Below are 21,884 nucleotides of genomic sequence, written 5' to 3'. Positions count from 1 at the left end.
CAGTGGCAGAAGGGGCGGTAACCAGAGGACACTGATTTCAAGTAATTGGCAAAAGAACCAGAGGCGAGATGAGGAGAATTATGTTTTTACACATATAATCTGAATTGCACAGGGTGGTGGAAGCAGCTTGAAAAGCAATTTCAAAAGGGAATTAGATAAATATTTGAAGGGGAAAAAATGGCAGGACTGTGGGGACAGGGCAGGGGAATGGGACGAATTGGACAGCTCTTTCAAAGAGCCAGCACAGACACGATGGGCCAAGTGGCGGTCTATGATTCTATGAATTGCAACTTGCAATCTTGAAGGGTCACAGAGCAACACAGTAGCTGCAGAATAATACATTTGTTATAATTGCACTTCCTCTGACTTTACTTGAGTTTACATGTAACATGTAACTTGAGTTTTTCTCTCTCTATTTGCGTGCGCATTTTGGCAGCCGCTTCGGACCTGAGCCATTCACTTCTATTTCCATTTCTTTCTCCCCCTTTTTCTTTTCTCTCTATCCCTCCCTGACTGGTCTCTCCTGTCATAATGCCACCTTTCATCTCTCCACTCTCGGGTACTCTGTCCTCTCAAATCCCAACCCCAATCCTTCATTACTCTTCAACCTTCCTACTCTCTTGCCATCCCAGGCTCGACTCCTTTTAGATAAGCCTACAGCTTTCCTTCTGTGCCTCTCTTGGTATCCTCCGAAGGGCCCACTGTGGCACTCGTCGCTGTCTCCAATCTCCTCCCCATCCAACTCGGGAGGAGTATAGAAAGTCCACGGGTGAAATTAAAAAGGATATTAGGAAAGCAAAGAGAGAGCATGAAAAATTCTTCGCAAGCAAAATCAAGGAAAACCCAAAGATGTTTGATAAATATATTAAGAGCAAGAGGATAACTAAAGAAAGGGTAGGGCCTATGAGGGTAATCTGTGTGTGGAGGCGGAAGATGTGGGTATGGTTCTTAATGAATACTTTGAGTCTGTTTTCACAAAAGAGAGGGGCGATGCAGATACTGCTATCGAGGAGGAGAAGTGTGAAATATTAGATGAAATAAACATACTGAGAGAGGAGGTATTAAAGGGTTTAGCAGCTTTGAAAGTGGTTAAGTCCCCAGGCCTGGATGAAATGTATCCCAGGCTGTTAAGCGAAACAAAAGAGGAAATAGAAGAGGCTTTATTTTCCAATCCTCTCTGGCTTCAGGTGCGGCACTGGAGGACTGCTAATGTGGTACTTTTGATAAGAAGGGAGAAAGGGATAGACCGAGTAATTACAGGCCAGTCAGCCTAACCTCAGTGGTGGGAAAATTTTTGGGAAAAATCCTGGATAACTCTTCACATAGAAAGAAAATGATTAATCAAGGACAGTCAGCACAGATTTGTTAAGGGAAGGTCGTTTTTGACTAGCTTCATTGAATTTTTCGAGGAGGTAACCAGAAGGGTCGATGAAGGCAAAGCATATGATGTCATGTATATAGATTTTATCCAAGCTTTTGATAAGGTCCCACATGGCAGACTCGTCACAAAAGTAAAAGCCCATGGGATCCAGGGCAAAGTGGCAAATTGAATCCAAAATTGGCTCAGAGGCAGGAAGCAAAGGGTAATGGTTGATGGCTGTTTTTGCGACTGGAAGGATGTTTCCAGTGGGGTTCCGCAGGGCTCAATAGTAGGTCCCTTGCTTTTTGTGGTATACATCAATGATCTAGACTTGAATATAGGGGGTATGATTAAGAAGTTTGCAGATGATACTAAAATCTGCTGTGTGGTTGATGAGCAAAGCTGCAGACTGCAGGAAGATATCAATGAACAAATCCATGCTTACTGTCCTTGATTGATCATTTTCTTTCGAAGTGAGGATTTATCCTGTCCTCCAGGATTTTTTCCAATCATTTTTCCACTACTGAGGTTCGGCTGACTGGCCTGTCTATCCCTTTCTCCTTTCTTAAACAAAGGTACCACATTAGCAGAACAGTGACAAATGGAATTTAATCCAGAGAAGTGTGAGGTAATGCATTTGGAGAGGGCTAACAAGGGAAAGGAATACACATTAAATGGTAGGATACTGAGAAGTGTAGAGGAACAAAGGGACCTTGGAGTACATGTCCACAGATCCCTGAAAGTAGCAGGCCAGGTAGATCAGGTGGTTAACAAGGCAAATGGAATGCTTGCCTTTATTAGCCGAGGCATAGAATGTAAGAGCAGGGGGGTTATGCTTGAACTGAATAAAACACTGGTTAGGCCACAGCTGGAATACTGCGGCAGTTCTGGTCACCACATTACAGGAAGGACGTGATTGCACTGGAGAGGGTACAGAGGAAATTTACGAGGGTGTTGCCAGGAGTGGAGAATCGAAGCTATGAGGACAGATTCAATAAGCTGGATTTGTTTTCATTGGAACAGAGAAGGCTGAGGCGAGACCTTATTTGAGGAGTATAAAATTATGAGGGGCCTAGATATAGTGAATAGAAAGGGCCTATTTCCCTTAGCAGAGGGATCAAAAACCAGGGGGCATAAATTTAAAGTAATTGGTAGAAGGTTTAGAGGGCATTTGAGGGGAAATTTCTTCATGCAGGGGATTGTGGGGGGTCTGCAAACTCACTGCAGGGTGGTAGAGGCGGAAACCCTTACCACATTTTAAAAAGTACTTGGATGTGCACCTGAAGTGCAGTAACCCTGCAGGGTTACGGATCTAGAGCTGGAAAATGGGTTTAGGCTGGATAGCCCCTTGTGACCGGCATGGACACGATGGGCCGAAATGGCCTCCTTCCGTGCTGGAAACTTCTTTGATTCATCTCGCCCCTCTAAGCGCTGACCCTGTGGATGCTGGCAGTGGATAAGATATCACCAATCCCCTCTGCATCTCCCTGCAGAATGTCAGTTTGCTTGCGAACAAGGCCCTTCCCAACCTTGAGCTTATCGTGGATGATTGCATTGACATCATGGGCCTGACAGAAACTTGGCTGAGGGACTTACCCAAGTACCATAAACATTTTATCACTGAGATATTTTCACCTCATTTCTTCCTTCAGACTCTGCATCGAGCAACTTCTCATCCTCTGTGATTTCAACCTCCATCTCAATTCATCATGCTCTCCTCTGAATTCACGACCCTCCCATCCTCCCTTAATCTCACCCTCCATGTGAACACCCCAACCTATATTCACGGCCACCCTCTTGACCTTGCCACCTCTCGTGGCCTTGCTATTCCTACCGTGTCAATTTCAGATAAGGCCATCTCTGACCACTTCCTTATATCGCTCTCCGCCCATATCCTCCTTCTCAACCCAGCCCTACTTCCGTCTGCATCTGCCCCTGGAAAAAAAAAACTCTCTTCAAACTCTCTTATAACTGCAGTTATGAAATCCGAACTGTCCAGCCTTCGGCCTTCCATTCACCATGACATTTCTGCAGCCACCGATCTGCTCAACCACACCCTCACCACCAACTTCGATGCCCTCGTCCCTATTAAAACCATTACTCTCTCTCACCCTGGCCATTCCCCCTGATACGGTCCTCATCTTCACTCCCTCAAGACCAAGAGTTGCAGACTTGAACAAATATAGTGAACAACTGGTTTACCCATTCACCACCAGATCTGGCTGCACCACATAAAGCATTATCGGGTCCTACTATTGTCTGCCAAAACTGCTCACTATTCCAGGATCATTCTGGAATGCAAAGATGTATCCCGGCTACTATTCTCTACTGCTAACCGTCGTCTTAAATTCCCCTCCCCTGTTTCCACCACACTCGCCTCCAACAACAAGTGTGAGGAGCTCATGGACTTCTTTGTCTCAAAGATTGAGACCATTCGATCAGCTGCCTCTGCCACTTCCCTTCCTTCCTTCTAGCCGACCGGGCCAAACATCCTCTAATGATCCCCCTTTCCCCAGCCCTGACCTCGCATCTTTCTCCAGTTTCTCTCTGATCTCCCCTCTTGACCTCTCCACGCTCTTAAGAAATAGGAGCACGATTCGGCCATTTGGCCCATCGAACCTGCTCCGCCATTCAATAAGATCATGGCTGATCTGATCATGGGCTCAGATTCATGCACAAGGATCCCCAGGTCTCTACACTGCAACACTTTTGCAATTTTTCTCCATTTAAATTATAATTTGCTTTTCTATTTTTTTTCTGCCAGTGGATAACCTCACATTTTCTCATATTGTACTCTCATCTGCCAAATTTTTGCCTGTCTATATCCCTTTGCAGATTTTTTGTGTCCTCCTCACAATTTGCTTTCCCACCCATCTTTGTATCATCAGCAAACTTGGCTACATTACACTCGGTCCCTTCATCCAAGTCATTAATATAGATTGTAAATAGTTGAGGACCCAGCACTGATCCCTGCGGCACCCCACTAGTCATTCTTTGCCAACCGGAAAATGACCCATTTATCCCGACACTGTTTTCTGTTAGTTAGCCAATCCTCTACCCATGCTAATATATTACCCCCAACCCCGTGAACTTTTATCTTGTGCAGTAACCTTTTATGTGGCACCTTATCGAATGCCTTCTGGAAATCCAAATACACCATATCCATTGGTTCCCCCCCTCATCCACCCTGCTCGTTACATCCTCAAAAAAAAAACTCCAGCAAATTTGTCAAACGTGATTTCCCTTTCATAAAATCATGTTGACTCTGCTCATCTTGTCCATGAGATCCACTTCCTGCTCCCTTTATCCTATTCCCACTAAACTGCTGACCACCCAACTTCCTTTTCTGCCTCCCATGTTAGCTCACATTGTTGGCAGGTTTGAAGGAGAGAAAATCGCTATCATCACCCCTCTCAAATAACCAACCCCTGACCCACTGTGCTTGCAAGCTACCGCCCCATCTCCAACCTCCCTTTCCTCTCCAAAGTCGTTAAACGTGTTGTCGCCTTCCAAATCTGTGCCCATCTTTCCCGGGACTCCCATGTTTGAATTCCTTCAATCCAGTTTCCGCCCCTGCCACAGTTCCAAAACGGCTCACATCAAAGTCACAAATGACATTCTTTGTGACTGTGACAAAGGTAAACTATCCCTCCTCGTCCTTGACCTGTCTGCAGTCTTTGACACAGTTGACCACTCCATCCTCCTCCAATGCCTCTCCACCATCAATGTCCAGCTGGGTGGGACTGCACTCGCCTGATTCCATTGTTATCGATCTAATCGTAGCCAGAAAGTCACCTGCAATGGCTTCTCTTCCCACTCCCGCATCGTTAGCTCTGGTGTCTCCCAAGGATCTATCCTTGGCCCACTCCTATTTCTCATCTATATGCTGGCCCTTGGCGACATCATCCGAAAACACTGCGTCCGTTTCCACATGTACACTGACGACACCCAGCTCGACCACATCACCACTTGTCTCGACCCCTCCACGGTCTCTAAATTGTCCGATTGCTTGTCCGACATCCAGTTTTGGATAAGCAGAAGTTTTCTCCAGTTAAATATTGGGACGACTAAGCCACTGTTTTTGGTCCCCGCCTCAAACTCCATTCCATAGCCACCGACTCCATCTCACTCTTTCGCATCTGTCTGAGGTTGAACCAGACTGTTCGCAATCTTGGTGTCTTATTTTACCCTGAAACTGACTACCACATATCCGCAGCATAACTAAAACCGCCTATTTCCACCTCCTTAACATCGCCCGTCTCAGCCCCTGCCTCCGCTCTTCTGAAACCCTCATCCTCTAAATTTGACTATTCCAACACACTCCTGGCTGGCCTCCCACATTCTACCCTATGTAAACTTGAGGTCATCTCAAACTCGGCTGCGTGTGTCCTAACTTGCACCAAGTTCCATTCATCCATCACCCTTGTACTCGCTGACCTTTATTGGCTCCTGGTTATACAACGCCTCGATTTCAAAATTCTGATCCGTGTTAACAAATCCCTCCATGGCCTCTCCCCTCCCTATCTCTCTAATCTCCTCCAGCCCCACAAGCCTCCGAGATATCAGCGCTCCTCAAATTCTGCCCTCTTGAGCATCCCTAATTATAATCACTCAACCATCGGTGGCCATTCCTTCAGCTGCCTAGGGCCCTAAGCTCTGGAACTATCTCCCTAAACTTCTCCGCCTCTATCTCTCTCTCTTTCCTCTTTTAAGACGCTCCTTAAAACCTACCTTTTTGACCAAGCTTTTGGTCATTTGCCGTAATTTCTTCTTATGTGGCTCTGTGTCCGATTTTTGTCTTGCAACACTCCTGTGACGTGCCTTGGGGCGTTTTACTACGTTAAAGGCGCTATATAAATACAAGTTGTTCTTTACTGTGAGCAGCACTACAGGAAATCTCGTAAAATAAAAATAGTACAATAGCATACACCACCTGCTTATTGCATTGCTCTGTGTATGCGCTTGTCACATTTCATTCACACTTCAAGGTCCCATTTTTTGATTTGCTCACATTTCATGTTTAACAGTTCATAAATCAATAAGTATAAAATAGAACCATTATCTAACAGTAAAGCTAAGCACAACCTGACCGAATCGTATCGCTCACCAATATTTGCAAAAATGTGGGCAGGAATCAATCAGAAAACACGAACTACAAGACTAAACAACATATCCAATTTCAAAACTAACAAACTACCAATCAAATTGCTCAAAGTACTGTTTGAAATTATTTTCTTCTATAATTTTTCCTCACAGCTTCTTTATTTAGCCTAGGTTTAAAAAAACAATTTATAACCTAACTAATTAGTTAATCTCCCCTGGCGTGACTCACAGTGGCCCCGATATTTATGGCGAGATGGGGAGGGAGTGAAGGGAAATCAGCAAGGCCAGGGATACGGAGGTCCTGCCGAATGTAACGGCAAGACCTCTTTTTTTTCCATTTCCTGCCCGGCATCTGGCAAAATTGACAGGCTGACTGGTAACCGGATGGGAAAACAAGCTTAAGGGAGGCTGAAAGCTTCCTTGAGGGACCTGGGGGAGCTTCTTGCTCCTCCTGGCCAACAAGGAATGCCATTGAAAGCGCTTCTGGGGCCATCGGCTTCCACCTCCGTTTCGCTGCCAAGTTTCCCAAGCCGTGGAAAACTTAGCTGGCAGCGATTAAATTTAAATCAGGCTCCCAATTGCACTGTGGGAGCCTTACTTAAATGCGTCAATGAAGTCACTTCTGTTTGTTTTCGCGCCCGGCTGTCGGCCAGCCTGTCACTTTGACTGGATGCCAGGCGAGAAATGGTAGAAAAAAAATATTATGAGGTCCTGCCGTTAAATTTGTATCCCCGGCCTTGCCCGTTTACCCCCGCTCCCTTACCCGTTTCTCTATAAATATGATCCATGCCAGGATGGATCTAGTTAATTATGTTCTAAATTGTTTTTTAAACCTAGGCATAGTTAAGGGACCCGCCCCTCCAAGGCAGGTCACTCTCACAGCATGCTACCGACCGCCCTAAAATTTTTGACAGGCACAGACACGTCGGATTAAGTTTGCAGTTATAAGCGTTTAACCCTGACCACCTCCCAACTGCCGTGGATGGAAGGGGGAGGGGGTGATGGGAGCAGGGGCTGGGGGTTAATATCGACCCTGGGAGTCTAGACGCGATAGAATTAGAGAATAGGGTTAAAGTGGGCAAGTGGGTGTTTGAGGACTGTGATGCTGGAACTGTGAGGGTATGAGCCAAACTAAAGCAACGGGGATGGGGGAAGGGCAACAGAGAGCAGGGTTAGCAACCAGAGAGGGTAAAGTAGAAGTGGGTTGGAGGCCAGGGTGAAGTAAGGGGAAAGTTAGAGCATGGTTAGATGTTGGGGGCATGGGGAAGCTGGTGAAGATTCGAGGCTGGAGAAGAGAAAGTAAGTAGGATTAGAGATTTGGTGATAAGGGGGAAGATGGAGCAGAGTTCGAGGCCAGGAAATGGGGGCAAAGTGGATTAGATAGAAGCTTTGCTTATGCTCGAGTTGGCACAGAAAAAAGAATTGTAAAATCAATAGCTATCAAATATATGTGTTTTAATGGTTTGAATTGCTCAGGAATGGATCGCCAAATATGGGCTGGGCCTGCTGTACCAGGAGTTTGTCAATGAGATGCAAGTGCGGCCCATCATTATGGCAGAAGTAGCAATAGTAGGAGCTGGGGACTGCAGCTGCTGCCAAAGCGAGAATCTGCATATGTGGAGAGGGAGATTGAGGGAATTGATAGCTGGGACCTTAGTCGTCGAAGCCAACGGGCAAGGTGGGGTGGAGATTGGTTACTCTTCAAGTCAGGTTTACAGCCAGCAGACCAAGAAGTATGAATGAGCATCCTCAATGGTGGCAGGGGAATTTTATTTTTTTTAAAGGGATTCACATTTATAAATATAAATGTTATAATGCAGCCATTTCAGGCCAACAGCTGAAAACTGATGGGGCTTGGAGGCCTCATGAGGAAAAGTACCAATGACAGCAGGGGTAAGGTAATGAAGAACAAATATTACATTGAAAATGAGAGTAGAAAAAAATTACAATTTAAAGCTGAAACTTGCCAGAAAAGAAATCAAGATGGCAAACGTCGTCTCTGGAAATTTGTATAAAGCTAGAACTGAAGCTTTTGAAGCTGTATCGGTCAAAGTGTGCAGCTACAGATGTGACAGTGAGCGAATTTAATAGGAATCTCATAGAGATGCAACAGAAGGGTGATGCCCAACGAAGGAGTGCATGAAGGATAGTAAATTTTAAAATTGTCAATGTAAAAACAGAAATTTGCCGAGAATATTTATTTCCCCCCCCGCCCCCCCCCCCCCCAACCCCAAGCATGACCTCTGTCATGGATGTCAAGTTTTTATGACCGCCTATATCCAGTTCAGTTAATTTTCAGCATTTCAATGTGCTTGTACTGTATTTCTGATGGTATGCAGTCAGCAATACAGTACAACTGCATTTCAGATGGTGAGCGGATAAAAAAATGTTAGAGGAAGTGGGAAAAGGTCGGAGATGCATCATGGCAGTGCTGCTTCTCTTCTGCCACCACTTCCCATTACTTCCAGACCCCAATACACCCAACCCCAAGTGCTGCCAGATGCTGATATCCCTGTGTCATCAGTTTGTCATTCCCTCAGGACAGCCACGTTCCTCACCCGTGCTTTCACAGTCTGGGATAACTACCTCGTCCTGTCCTGTTTTTCTCGCCCCCTCCCCCTGCCTCCCCCCCCCCCCAATCACTATCATAGTCCCATACCCAACTTGCAACTTGTAGGCTATGATCCACCATTCTGATTGGGGTATTTAGGATCCTCTTTCCTCCTGGCCTCTTTGCATCCCATCTAGTTGAAATGATTCTCTTTCGATGACTAAATGTCTTTTTACGAGGCTCCGTGTGGTTCTTGGTCTAATATTTAAGTGGAGCTCATATGTCCTGTATCAGTTCGTTATAATCTCGTAAACCATCCAGTTAACTTATGGCCATGGCATTTGTTTTTTAAAAATATGTTTTTATCTGATATGGGGAAAGAACGGGGGAGTGGGACTAACTGGATTGCTCTTCGAAAGTGCCGGCACAGACTCAATGGGTCGAATGGCTGCCTTCTGTGCTGCACTATTCGACTTTTAAGTGCTGCCAGACCCAAGACACACTTCCTAAATTCTGTCAAGACTCTTAGGATTTCAATTTCCAAGCTGCTTCAGGATTTGCACCTTTCGTTAATGTTGCCACAACCTAGCCCCCCACTCCTGAGCCCCGAATCTATGTGTGCAACACTGCTGAAGATGATCTAGTCTATAACAAACATGCAATCCAGCAAAAATAGTTTTTTTATTTGAAAGGGAGAATTACAGTTTGTTCAAAAATGATGATAAAATGCACCAAGTGAAACACCCAAAGATCAACATTTTCTGAGCAGAGGCAGATACCCAGCTCCTAATGGAAAATAAATCTCATGCCATCTGCACTCATTGCCTTTCAATAATTTCTAAATTATCGCTGCCAAAATTTGCATTTTTGTGACCTTTAGATTTTCCACTGAAATAAGTAGTAGAATGTTGGGTTTATTTGCAGCTTCAGTTATGACGAGCCTTTGCACTTTCATTGTTGCCTCTTGTCTATACTCAGTAGTTTTTAAAGCTCTCTGCTTTTGCAAGTTTTCTCAGTTGGCCTGTATAAATGTACTTTCAACCAACTCTGTACTATCTGAAAGAAATTATACATGTTCAAAATCTTTGCAGGATAATATTTTATCTTTATCAACAACATATTTTATAATGTGTATTTGTCTTTTCAGTATAACCAGACATCAGTTTAGCATTTTGTAATAATTTGGGGAAGTTTCTGAAAATCAGTCTCGAGTCTTCAAGAATTTTAAGGTGGACTTAATTTTTTAATTTTGCACGCAAAATCTAAGAAATGTATCTTTCTGTTGTACAATAAGTTGCTGTTTTGATTATCTGAAAAATAGTGTTTATCCTTTGAAAGCCCAGTCAGTTAAGTAACCGTATGTCTCTCATTAATTCATGACGAGTTTTGCTTCCCGGCAGATCAATAAATAGCTGCCCCTCAAGTTGATTCTAACTACATTTTTATCAAAGAATACTTCAGAAGGGCGTTTACTATCTCCTGACAAGTACAAGTGAAAATGATTGATGTTTGGACTCTTGAGTGAATGCTTTGAGGCAAATATTTGCAATTTTAAATAGTTGATGGGGACTCAAAAAGATAACACATTAGTGAGTGAGGTGTACATGTTTGACACTCCACAGAAGTTGGAGATAAATTTTTTTGTCACTTTAGTTATTTCTTTAATCGTGTTGACTGAATATTAACACCTGTGCCAAGTTCTGTTGTTTACTTCATCATATTCCTCCTTGCAGAGTTTGGATTGATCAAAAATAGATCAAATCTGAATGGTGAAAGTGTTTACTTGTCATCGATCATTCCATACTGATGTGATTTTCAGATTTTTCTGTTTGTGCCTTCTTTGCCATGAAAAACCCAGTCCCAGGGACTCGCTTCCGAAAGACAGTATGTTGAATTTATGTCGGATATTGGGGCCGAATTCTCGATCCTTAGGGATGCGTATGAGGTGCCCCCCGCAAGTTCTGGGTTTAGTCATGCACTGCGCATGCGCCGAAACCCGGAACTTGCGATCTGTCAAGAATCCTCTTGACGGATCGTATGAATCTGAAGTAAATGGGCATTTGCCCAGCGAATGCATGTGAAATTCTTACGGCTGATAAAAGCAGGCTTTTAAAGGACAGAAAAATAATTTTTTTTCAATAATTTGAACATTTAAAACTTTGAAATAAGGAAAGTTTCTTTTTAGACCCTTTAAAATATGTACATTTATTTTTCAAAAATTAAATTTTTGTTTTAAATAATTAAATTCCATTTCAATTCATTTTAAATGTGATTTATTTTAAGTGTTCATGTATTTTTGAGGGCATTCCCATTCATACTTATGGTGATTCCGTACATATATTATGAATGGGAATACCCCTACTTTGGTTGGGCTGCCCCACATGATCCCAGGCGTGCTTGCGAAACGCCTGCGTCCTTGGGATATGTGGGCCTCCATGCAGGCCTACGCATAGAAGCCCAGGACGGCAAGTTTCCGAACCTCCCGCACCACCAGGTAAGTTCTTAGGTTTTTTCAGGTTGGAGGCATCCTCCCGCGGGAAGCCTCCGACCGCAATTTCTGCACCATTGTCATACATCCTTTACTTCTAATATCGGTTTGAGGAGTAGAGAGACACTGATAAAGTCTGATTAATACTCTTTCTTAAATCAAGTCAATGAGATAATAAAACATAACCACTTGCATGTAATATATATGAGATATAGATACCAGTAATTCATAGGAACAGGAGTCGGCCTTCAGCCCCTCGAGCCTTTTCCGCCATTCAGTGAGATCATTGCTGATCTGCATCCTAACTCCATCCATCTGCCTTGGCTCCATAACCCTTAATACCCTTAGCAAGCAAAAATCTATTGATTTCCAGTTTAACTTTATTAATTGAGCTAGCATCTACTGCTTTTTCCATACTTCTACCACCCTTTGCCATTCACCTTGCATACAGTTGCCCACAGACTTTTTACGGCCTTGTCAGTGGAGACTTAGTCATCCAGTGTCTGTTTCAGTGTGACGCCCTCTACAGGGGACCTGTGATATATGTAAACAGGGCAAGCAACAGCAAAGCTTTTGAACCAATCAGAATGAAGATTCCTCAACAAGCTACGCAGAATCTAAACCAAGAAATAAAATACAGGAAATATAATTTACATTTAAATCATGAAAATAAAGATTGGGAAATACAGATGGGATTAAGGAAGAGAATTAAAAGAGAAAGACAGAAAAACTATTAAATAAAATTATTTTCATTTTTTTTGATCTCTAACATTAATTTTCTTCTGAGGAAAATGAAATGCCGCATTGTAAAATTAATTTATTAGGGCCTGAGAGGTTGGTCAGCATAATTATCACTTATTACACCATTTTAAAAACTCACTTACTCGTGAATGCAGTAGCCCTAACTTTTTCAGCCGTGTTTAGTGCGGATCTAGTAGATAATTACCCAAGTTCATGCCATTACAGTGATTTCAGTGCCAAATCTACTGGTGAGGACTACATCAGTGCATCCTGTGGAGGAGCATGGTATCTCTGACAGTAACTTCTAGATTTCCACGTTTAACTGTGCATGTGCATATGCTGTTCGATTTCCCCTGTAATAAAGCACTGATAGCCTTTCTGTTACTTTACAGCAACATCTGAGGAAATGTAAAAGCATCTCTATTCTTACAAGCTACCCAAAAGAAAATAATGCAAACATTTTTTTTGAATACATGTTGAACCTCCTTTATCCGGAACCCTCGGGACCTGGCCTGTTCTGGATAAGGGATTTTTCCGGACGAGGGGTAGTCACGTTAAATTGGATGGTACAGGTACTGAGCAAGGGGCTATCGGGGCTGGCTGGCTTTGGGCTGAGAGTGTGGCGGAGAGATCGGGGTGGGGGGTGGGGAGTTGTGGATTGCGGGGTTAGGCCGGCGATTGCGAGAGTCGGCCGCGGGACTTCAATTTGTTCATATCAGAGTTCTGCACATGCGCCATCCGGACAAGGGGTGGTTCCGTATAAGGGAGGTTCAACTTGTATAGCAGGCAGCATAGGAATCATCATCTACTAAACAATTAAATTAAGAAACCTGATGACCAACGGCCATCCCCAGGATTTCTCTTATGGAGGCCAGTTTGAAAACCGATACTTCACCGGAGGAGAGAGTAGATTTTAGCTGCATGTGCTCTGCAGAATAACAGAGGAATTCATCTGGTTTATATCAAATTCTAATCTCAGTTCTCCTTCCCACATTTTATTCTTCTGATTCCCCCTATTGATTTGTGCCAGTTAAGTATTTCTATTGACTACAAGTTCCCTGCAATGTTCAACTGCATTATTTTCTGACAATCAATACAGTATTTTGTGCAGTACAAGCAATATTTTGAACTATTGGTATCTTTATTCACCTGACTTTATTTGCCAGCAATCCTAGTTGTTGACTTTATGCACCTACATTGATTTGAGAGATTAAACCTTCCCATGGCAATTAATCTGAGTATTTGGTTTATTCGATGCAATTTTCAGGTTTCAAAAAATATATTTATGGTTCTACTTTTCAAAGCAAAGAAGCCCACCTGAAACTTGCAGGTAATGCCACGAAGGCATTTCCAATGTTGCCAGCTCAAATGAGAGTGATAAAAGTATTTAAATGATATCCTGTTTTGTTTTATGATTTTTAGAACTGTTTTGATATTTATTGTAAACAGTAAATTTACTAAAATGTGTTTACTTGGATGCAAGCTGTAACAAATTAGCACACTCAACTGATAGATTAAGGAATATTTGGTAGAATATATCTTATGAAATGCATCATATAGAATATGAAAAAGTCACCATGCAAAGTATGAAAAACAAAAGAAAGTGTAATAAATCTGCGGGTATTTAATCTGAATGTGGTTTTCTAGCACAAGCCAAAACAGCAATTTTATTTTAAATGTTAATCCTTTTGACTCCTGCAGTGACTTTTTTTTTTTCTGTCCTTGCACAATTACCTCCTGGAATTCCTCCAGGATCTATCCTTTCTCATCTATATGCTACCCCTTAGCTGCATTATCCGAAGACATGACGTGTCCCACGTGTATGCTGATGTCACCCAGCTCTACCTCACCACCACCACCACCTCCCTCAAGCCCGCCACTGTCTCTGTATTGTCAGACTGATTGTCTAACATACAAAAAGGATCCATAATTTCCTTTAAATTAAACATCAAGATGACCAAAGCCATTGTCTTTTGCCCCCACCACAAGTGTGTTTCCAGCTTTTTCTGTTTTTATTCAATACATCTTGCATGTTTGATACCAAATTATGTTTAATTGTCTGAGAGTTTTGAATTTAGTATTGTCTGTGATGTCTAGTGACAGGGAAAATGTAATTATGGGCAAGAATAATTAACCGTAGCTTTTTTTATTTTGACCATGGATGCATTCAAACTAACACTGATGTATATTCTGTGCATTTTTCTCTTAGCTGTTGTGTCGCCACATGGCAGTGGAATGCTTATGATGCAGCTTAGCATACCTAACAACCCTCATCCACGGGCTCATTCTCCACCTCAGTGGAAGCAAAATAAATATTTCACTGTGGACCAGAGAGGACATAAATCCACAGAATTTAACAACCCAGAGATTACCTCACAGGTATGCAACTGGATTCTAGTTAAAAGGATTAATAATGTTTAGTGATAATGTGTTTACATTTATCCATGTTATATACATTAGAAGCGAGAAATATGTGTATCTCCTTTAACAAGTTTTGGATATCTTGACGATGTTGCCTTTGAAGGAACAGAATATAATTAAATCACGTGTTTAAAAATTACATTTGTCGTCCATTTTAAGATGATCTTTTATCTCAATCTATGGGCTCAACATTGCCCAAGCCGTTTTTTCGGCATAGTAACCTGAAGCGCACCAACTTTGCGCGCTGGAAAGGGCGCCAGAAAAAAGGAGCCCCATCCTGGCCGCTCTTTGGAGTCCCTGGAGTCGTGGCGTGGTGTGGAGACTGAACGGGGGGACAGAGCAACAGGCCAGCGCAGAAAGCACTGCCGGCACCTGCGCGTATGCTCAGTGAGAGCTGCGCGCATGCTCCTGCCATCCCAGCGTGTCCTGTGGGCTGTGAGCAGGACCCAATGCTCGCAGCCCCTCTCCCAGGCCGAAGGGTGCGGTGAGATCAGGTGTCCCTATCTCCGGCCGAGTGGACTCCCGCACTGGCCGGCTGAGTTCCCGGGCAGGTCAGACTTCACTTTTATTTTTTATTTAGTGGCTGTGCTTGAGACTTTTGATTGCGGGGGGGTGGGAGGAGGAGGGGGAGGAGGAGGATGATGTATTGGAGCGGAGGAGAGAAAGAGCGTCTCCGGCTACACCGCGGCCAGCAGCTCTCATTTCCCCGGTAGGATTTACTTCATTTTTATTAGTCTTTTAATTGTTTGAGCTTTTCCTTGCAATGTTTGGTGCTTGGCTGTTGAGGTCCACTCCAGTTTCCTTCCCTGCCCTAATGTCTGCCGAATGTGCGCTGCTTTTTCTTCACTGCCCGCAAGGTTTTTCAGAGCTGGCCACATTCGCTGACCTAAGTCGATTTGGAGTAAGATTTTGCTGCCCAAAGTGGCATAAATGGCCAAAACTGGTGTAAATGTCTGTGAACGCCCCCTTTTGGGATAAAAAAAATCGTACCCAACTGACTTACTCTGGAGCAAATTTTGGGGGGAAATGGCATTTTTTAACTTGCACCAGAAAAAACAACTTATTCCCCAAAAAATTGATGCAAATCATGGCCAGGATTGGGCCCTATTATCCAGTCTTTATCTAAATCTATAGTCTCAAACATTTGTTCCCAGCTGTAATCAAGATACTTAATTATTTCATCTCACTTGTCAAACTAATTTTGCAAAGTTGAAGTCATCTAAGTAAAGGTATGTGAGTTTATTTTAATAAAGAACATTTTCAACTTGACAGTTTGGATAGTAAACAGGATCGGCGGCCTTTGAAAGGACCCATCCAATTTTCATATCTATTGAAATTAACGGAAATGAAAATCAGTTAGCTGTGATCCATTCCTCAAGTTATTGACCAAGCGATGAAGGTGAAAATTAACAATGAAATGTATCTTAAAAACCACTGCATGCTTTTATGGTAGGTGATGTACTAGAATTCTGGTCTGTGACCAAGTGTTATTAATGGTATATTCACGATTAAGCCCCAGCTACGATTAAGTAATTCTGGACACACTAGGGATTGAACCTGATAGTTCCTGATCTTTATAACTCACTCATTGGATAAATTATTCAGAGCTATTGGGGGAGCCCTATAAATAAAATTTAAACACATTAGCGATTACAGCCTTGAAATTTGGCTGCCTAAGGCTCCAAAATAGTGCGCTGCCCACCATATTGGGTAAGGTTAAACAAGAGTCGTCAGCCATGCTTGAAGCAGGCGTTGGGCTCCTTATTTGCATATGCAAAGAGACTGACACCTGTTTGAGGTCCGTGTCTTCATGGACTTTACTCTGGGAAGCCTACTTGAATGTGGAGCCTTTTTGAAGGTGAGGACGTGGGCCATGGTATGCTCAAGATACAGTCAATGAGGAAGAAAGCATGGAGGCCTGTAAGGAAAACTTTGGAAAAATCCAGCCTTGAAATGACAAGTCAATTAGGTTTCAGGCATGGATAATGTTTTGGCATTAGTGAGGAGAGTTAACTGCAAAGCAATGATCCAACAAAGATGAAAACAATGATATTTGTAATGGTTCAGATGTAAAGAAGGAAGCTGAGGTTGAGCAGCAAGTCGTTCCACAACCCGTGGGCTCCCTCTGAGGTTACAACCAGAGAGTTTGAAGTTGATGCTGGAGATGAGCAGTATTGCTGCGAGCCAGGGAGAGTGGCTTTCGTTTTGTGGACATTTAGCTGAAACAAATTCTTGCACACCCAGTTCCTGTCAGACAGGCAGTTTGGGAATTTCGTAGCAACCGTTGGAGAGAGAGAGCTCTATAACTTTGTATACCAATGGAAGCTGACCCTGTACTGCCAGGTGGTGTCTAATGGGTAATAAAGGAAAGAGGAATGAATCAAGAACGTAACCTTGAGGGTATACCAGAGGTGATTGTGTGGGTACTGTAGACAAACTGTTAATGTAATATCTACGATGTGGAGCATGGCAGCGAGGAAGATTGAGAAGAGGATTGGGGCGATGACACAGCCCTGCTTGACCCCGGTCCGGATGTGGATTGGGTCTGTGGTTGGTCTATTGTTAAGGATCACTGCCTGCGTGCCATGTTCCACCTCACAGTTGATAAGCTCCCCGCTGGAGTGGAACAAAACTACAGAACCAGTGGAAAGCTGTACAACTTTTGCCATCTCCAGGCCAGGTCCAAGACCACTCCAACCTCTGTCGTCGAGCTACAGTACGCGGACAACGCCTGCATCTGTGCACACGCAGAGGTCGACGTATTTACCGAGGCGTACGAAAGCATGGGCCTTATGGTAAACATCAGTAAGACAAAGGTCCTCCACCAGCCTGTTCTCGCCGCACAGCACTGCCCCCCAAACATCAAGATCCACGGCGCGGCCCTGGACAACATGGACCACATCCCTTATCGTGGGAGCCTCCTATCAACAAGAGCAGCCATTGACGGCGGGATCCAACACCGCCGCCAGTACAGCCTTCAGCCGCCTGAGGAAAAAAGTGTTTGAAGACCAGGCCTGCAAAACTGCCACCAAGTTCATGGTCTACAGGGCCGTAGTAATACCCGCCCTCCTGTACGGCTCAGAGACGTGGACCATGTACAGTCGACATCTCAAGTCGCTGGAGAAATACCACCAACAATATCTCCACAAGATCCCACAAATCCCCTGGGAGAACAAACGCACCAACATTAGCGTCCTCATCCAGACCAACATCCCCAGCATTGAAGCGCTGACCACACTTGATCAGCTCCGCTGGGCAGGCCACACAGTTCATGCCAGACACGAGACTCGCAAAGTAAGCGCTCAACTCAGAACTCGTCCACGGCAAACGAGCCAAAGGTGGGCAGCGGAAACGTTACAAGGACACCCTCAAAGCCTCCCTGATAAAGTGCAACATCCCCACTGACACCTGGTAGTCCCTGGCCAAAGACCCCCCTCTTCCCCCCCCCCCCCCCCCCCCCCCCCGCAAGGAGGAAATGCATCCGGGAGGGCACTGAGCTCCTCGAGTATTGTCGCCGAGAGCATGCAAAAATCAAGCGCAGGCAGCGGAAGGAGCGTGCAGCAAACTAGGCTCCCCGCCCACCCTTCCCTTCAACCACTGTCTGCCCCACCTGTGACAGAGACTGTGGTTCTCGTGTGATTCTGTACAGCCACCTAAGAACTCATGCTCAGAGTGGAAGCAAGTCTTCCTCGATTCCAAGGGACTGCCTATGATGAAGATGATCTACGATGTGACCGGTCAAAGAGGAACCATGAAAGAGCATTGCTATGATTTTTAATTGGATAACTTATTTTTTAACATGAATTAGTAGGTGAAATGGTGTAAACTGTTAGTTTATTCAGATAAGACAGCACACTGCCATCTAATGTATTACCATTATAAGTTGGAGGCTTACCTCAGTAATTAACCAAGTTTGATTTTCAATTTGTACCAATTAATTTAGCCAAGGTTGAGTCTTTGTTCAGCCACTTATCTATTTTTTTTAATGTTTTTAATAATCTAGAGAACTGGTTGGCAGACAGGAAGCAAAGAGTAGGAATAAACGGGTCCTTTTCAGAATAGCAGGCAGTGACTAGTGGGGTACCGCAAGGTTCAGTGCTGGGATCCCAGCTATTTACAATATACATTAATGATTTAGACAAAGGAATTGAATGTAATACCTCCAAGTTTGCAGATGGCAGTGTGAGATGTAAGAAGATGCTAAGAGGCTGCAGGGTGACTTGGACAGGTTAGGTGAGTGGGCAAATGCATGGCAGATGCAGTATAATGTAGATAAATGTGAGGTTATCCACTTTGGTGGCAAAAACAGGAAGGCAGAATATTATCTGAATGGTGACAGATTAGGAAAAAGGGAGGTGCACCAAGACCTGGGTGTCATGCTACATCAGTCATTGAAAGTTGGCATGTAGGTACAGCAGGCGGCGAAGAAGGCAAATGGCATGTTGGTCTTCATAGCTAGAGGATTTGAGTATAGGAGCAGGGAGGTCGTACTGCAGTTGCACAGGGCCTTGGTGAGGCCACACCTTGAATATTGTGTAAGTTTTGGTCTCCTAATCTGAGGAATGACATTCTTGCTATGGAGGGAGTGCAGCGAAGGTTCACCAGACTTGATTCCCGGGATGGCAGGACTGACATATGACGAGAGACTGGATCGACTGGGTCTGTATTAACTAGAGTTTAGAAGAATGAGAGGGGATCTCATAGAAACCTATAAAATCCTGATGGGATTGGACAGGTTAGATGCAGGAAAAATGTTCCCGATGTTGGAGAAGTCCAGAACCAGGGGTCACAGCCGAAGGATAAGGGGTAAGCTATTTAGGACCGAGATGAGGAGAAACTTCTTCACTCAGAGAGTTGTGAATCTGTGGAATTCTCTACCACAGAAAGTTGTTGAGCCCAGTTCATTAGATATATTCAAAAGGGAGTTAGATGTGGCCCTTGCGGCTAAAGGGATCAAGGGGTATGGAGAGAAAGCTGGAATGGGGTACTGAAGTTGCATGATTAGCCATGATATTGAGTGGTGGTGCAGGCTCGAATGGCCTACTCCTGCACCTATTTTCTATGTTTATATGTTTTATGAAGTAAGAAAACTTGTAATACTTTGGAGTTTGTTTGATTGAAATTGATATTGACACTTTTTTTTTTTAAACAGAGCAGTCCACAGCTAGGTAGTCCTGCTGTATCACCAGCCCAATCTCCAGCACCACCACCAATGACGACTATAAAAAATGTCCGCACTGGATTAGGACCCCTCCCAATAATGGCACAATTTCCTCGACCTATTGTTCCTGGACAAGGTATTTGTTTCGGAAATAGATGACAATGTACTTGAGCATCTTTGGTTTTAATTCAGATGCATGATGTTCCATTGCAGTTGTGATTTTAAAAAATGTAGCTTTTGCCCTGTGTCAAACACGGGAAATTTCTGTGTTTGCAGATGACCCGAAGTTAGGAGGTCAGAAAGTTGTGTAGGAGGTTAAGATTAAGTGAGTGGACAAAACTGTGGCAGATGGACTTCAATATTGAAGTGTGAGGCCATGCACTTTGGATCCAAGAAAGATGAAACAAAATATTGTCTTAATGGCAAGAAACTAGGAACTATTGAGAAGCAACGGGATTTGGGTGTCCAGGTAAACAAGTCACGAAAAGTTAGTGAACATGTGCAAAAAAAAATCAACGCCTAATGTAATGTTAGCCTTTATCTCAAAGGAGAGAAAGTTATGCTTCAGTTGTAAAGAGACTTGAATGGAGTACTACATTCAATTTTGTGTACGAAACCTCAGGAAGGATATATCAACCATGGGCTTAAAGGGTTAAATTATAAGGACAGGTTGCTTGGTTTGTATTCCCTTGAGTTTAGATGGTTGAGGGGTGATCTAATTGAGGCGTTGAAAATGCTGAAGGGATTTGATCAGTTACATCGAGAGAAACTGTTTCCTCTGGTAGGGAATCCACAACAAGGGAGTGCAATCTTAAAATTGGAGCCTGGACAATCAGAAGTGAAATCGGGAAGCACTTTTTCACACGAAGGGTAGTGTTAATCTTGAACACTCTTTACCCCCCCCCCCCCCCCAACCCCAATGGCTGTGGAAGCTGGATCAATTGAAATTTTAAAGACGGAGATTAACAAATTTTTATTGGGTAAGGATCAACGGTGGGCAAATGGAGTTGAGGTATAGATCAACCATGATCTAACAGAATGGCGGAATAGGCTCTAGGGCCTGAATAGTCCACTTCTGTTCCTCTGTTTTCTATTGTAGCTTTTTATTGTGTATGGCTTCAGTTAAACAGAATAAATGTGAGTTTAAAATTGGCTCCAGATACTCATAGTTGGAAAATTATTTCTGTTTCTGTGGCTGAGGGGTGGAAGAGCCAATATTCAAAGCCACCTTGATTTGTTCATTGTTCCAATGGAGTCAACTGCCTTCCTTTATCAATTATAATCTATTCAGAAATTAATGGGTCATATTGTATTTTATGGCTGGGCATTATTGCTTTGAAATGTTAATGCAAGGAGGGTTGCAGACTGGAAAGTAAACAGTTTCATTATCTGTAAAGACCAACCCATCCGAGACATCTGCAAAGGAAGATTTAATACCCTTGAGCCAAAAGCTGCCTTTTTACATAAAGATATTAAACAACTTCTTGCAGTTTAGAGTTAGAGATTGCTGCAAGAGAGAGAGCTAACAGGCCATGGAAAAATAGCAATACAATGCAAGCTTCGCAAACTAAAACCCCTGGATGGATAGCAGAGGCACAATTACATATCTAACAATTCATCAGAAAAGGGAATAGTGCCAGAAAACTGGCAGACAGCTAATGATTATTCTTATATTTAAAAAGGGAGATAGAACAAGTCCATGGAACTATAGACCAGTCTGTGGGAGGAAAGATAATGGAACCTTTACGCAGATCTAATAGAAAAACATCTAGAAACTGAATGTAATAAAGCTTATTTCGTCAGCACAAATTTCAAAAGGAAAGGTCGTGCTTGACCAGTCTTATTGAATTCTTTGAAGAAGAAACTAAGAGTAGACAAGGGTAATGTAGTTGATGTAATATATTTGGATTTTCAAAGGGTCTTCCATAAGGTACCGTTTATGATGAGAGCATGTGGAGTTAGGACAGGTACCAGAACAGATGGCAAACTGGCTACTAAACAGTCGGAATTAAGCATAGCTACTCAGATTGACAAAAGGTGGAAGTGATGTTCCACAGGA

General features: G+C 43.4%; 1 protein-coding gene across 18 annotated transcripts in view; it reads left to right on the top strand.

Moving 5' to 3' along the window:
* LOC139259744 (R3H domain-containing protein 1-like) overlaps window positions 1–21,884 on the top strand; it is a 164,581-nt gene that overhangs the window by 134,712 nt on the left and 7,985 nt on the right. For 15 of the 18 annotated variants that reach the window (XM_070875398.1, XM_070875405.1, XM_070875401.1 and 12 more), the window contains 2 exons: window positions 14,453–14,622; window positions 19,817–19,961. In XM_070875398.1, the coding sequence (XP_070731499.1) occupies window positions 14,453–14,622; window positions 19,817–19,961 (315 nt within the window). Of the gene's footprint in view, window positions 1–14,452; window positions 14,623–19,816; window positions 19,962–21,884 lie in introns of those variants that run through there. The other 3 variants (XM_070875411.1, XM_070875412.1, XM_070875413.1) reach the window with 2 other exon arrangements.

Source organism: Pristiophorus japonicus, chromosome 3 (genome assembly GCF_044704955.1).
Source record: "Pristiophorus japonicus isolate sPriJap1 chromosome 3, sPriJap1.hap1, whole genome shotgun sequence".
Taxonomy (NCBI): Eukaryota; Metazoa; Chordata; class Chondrichthyes; family Pristiophoridae; genus Pristiophorus; species Pristiophorus japonicus.
Note: the sequence above shows the minus strand (reverse complement) of the source record. Positions and strands in the feature narration are given on the sequence as shown.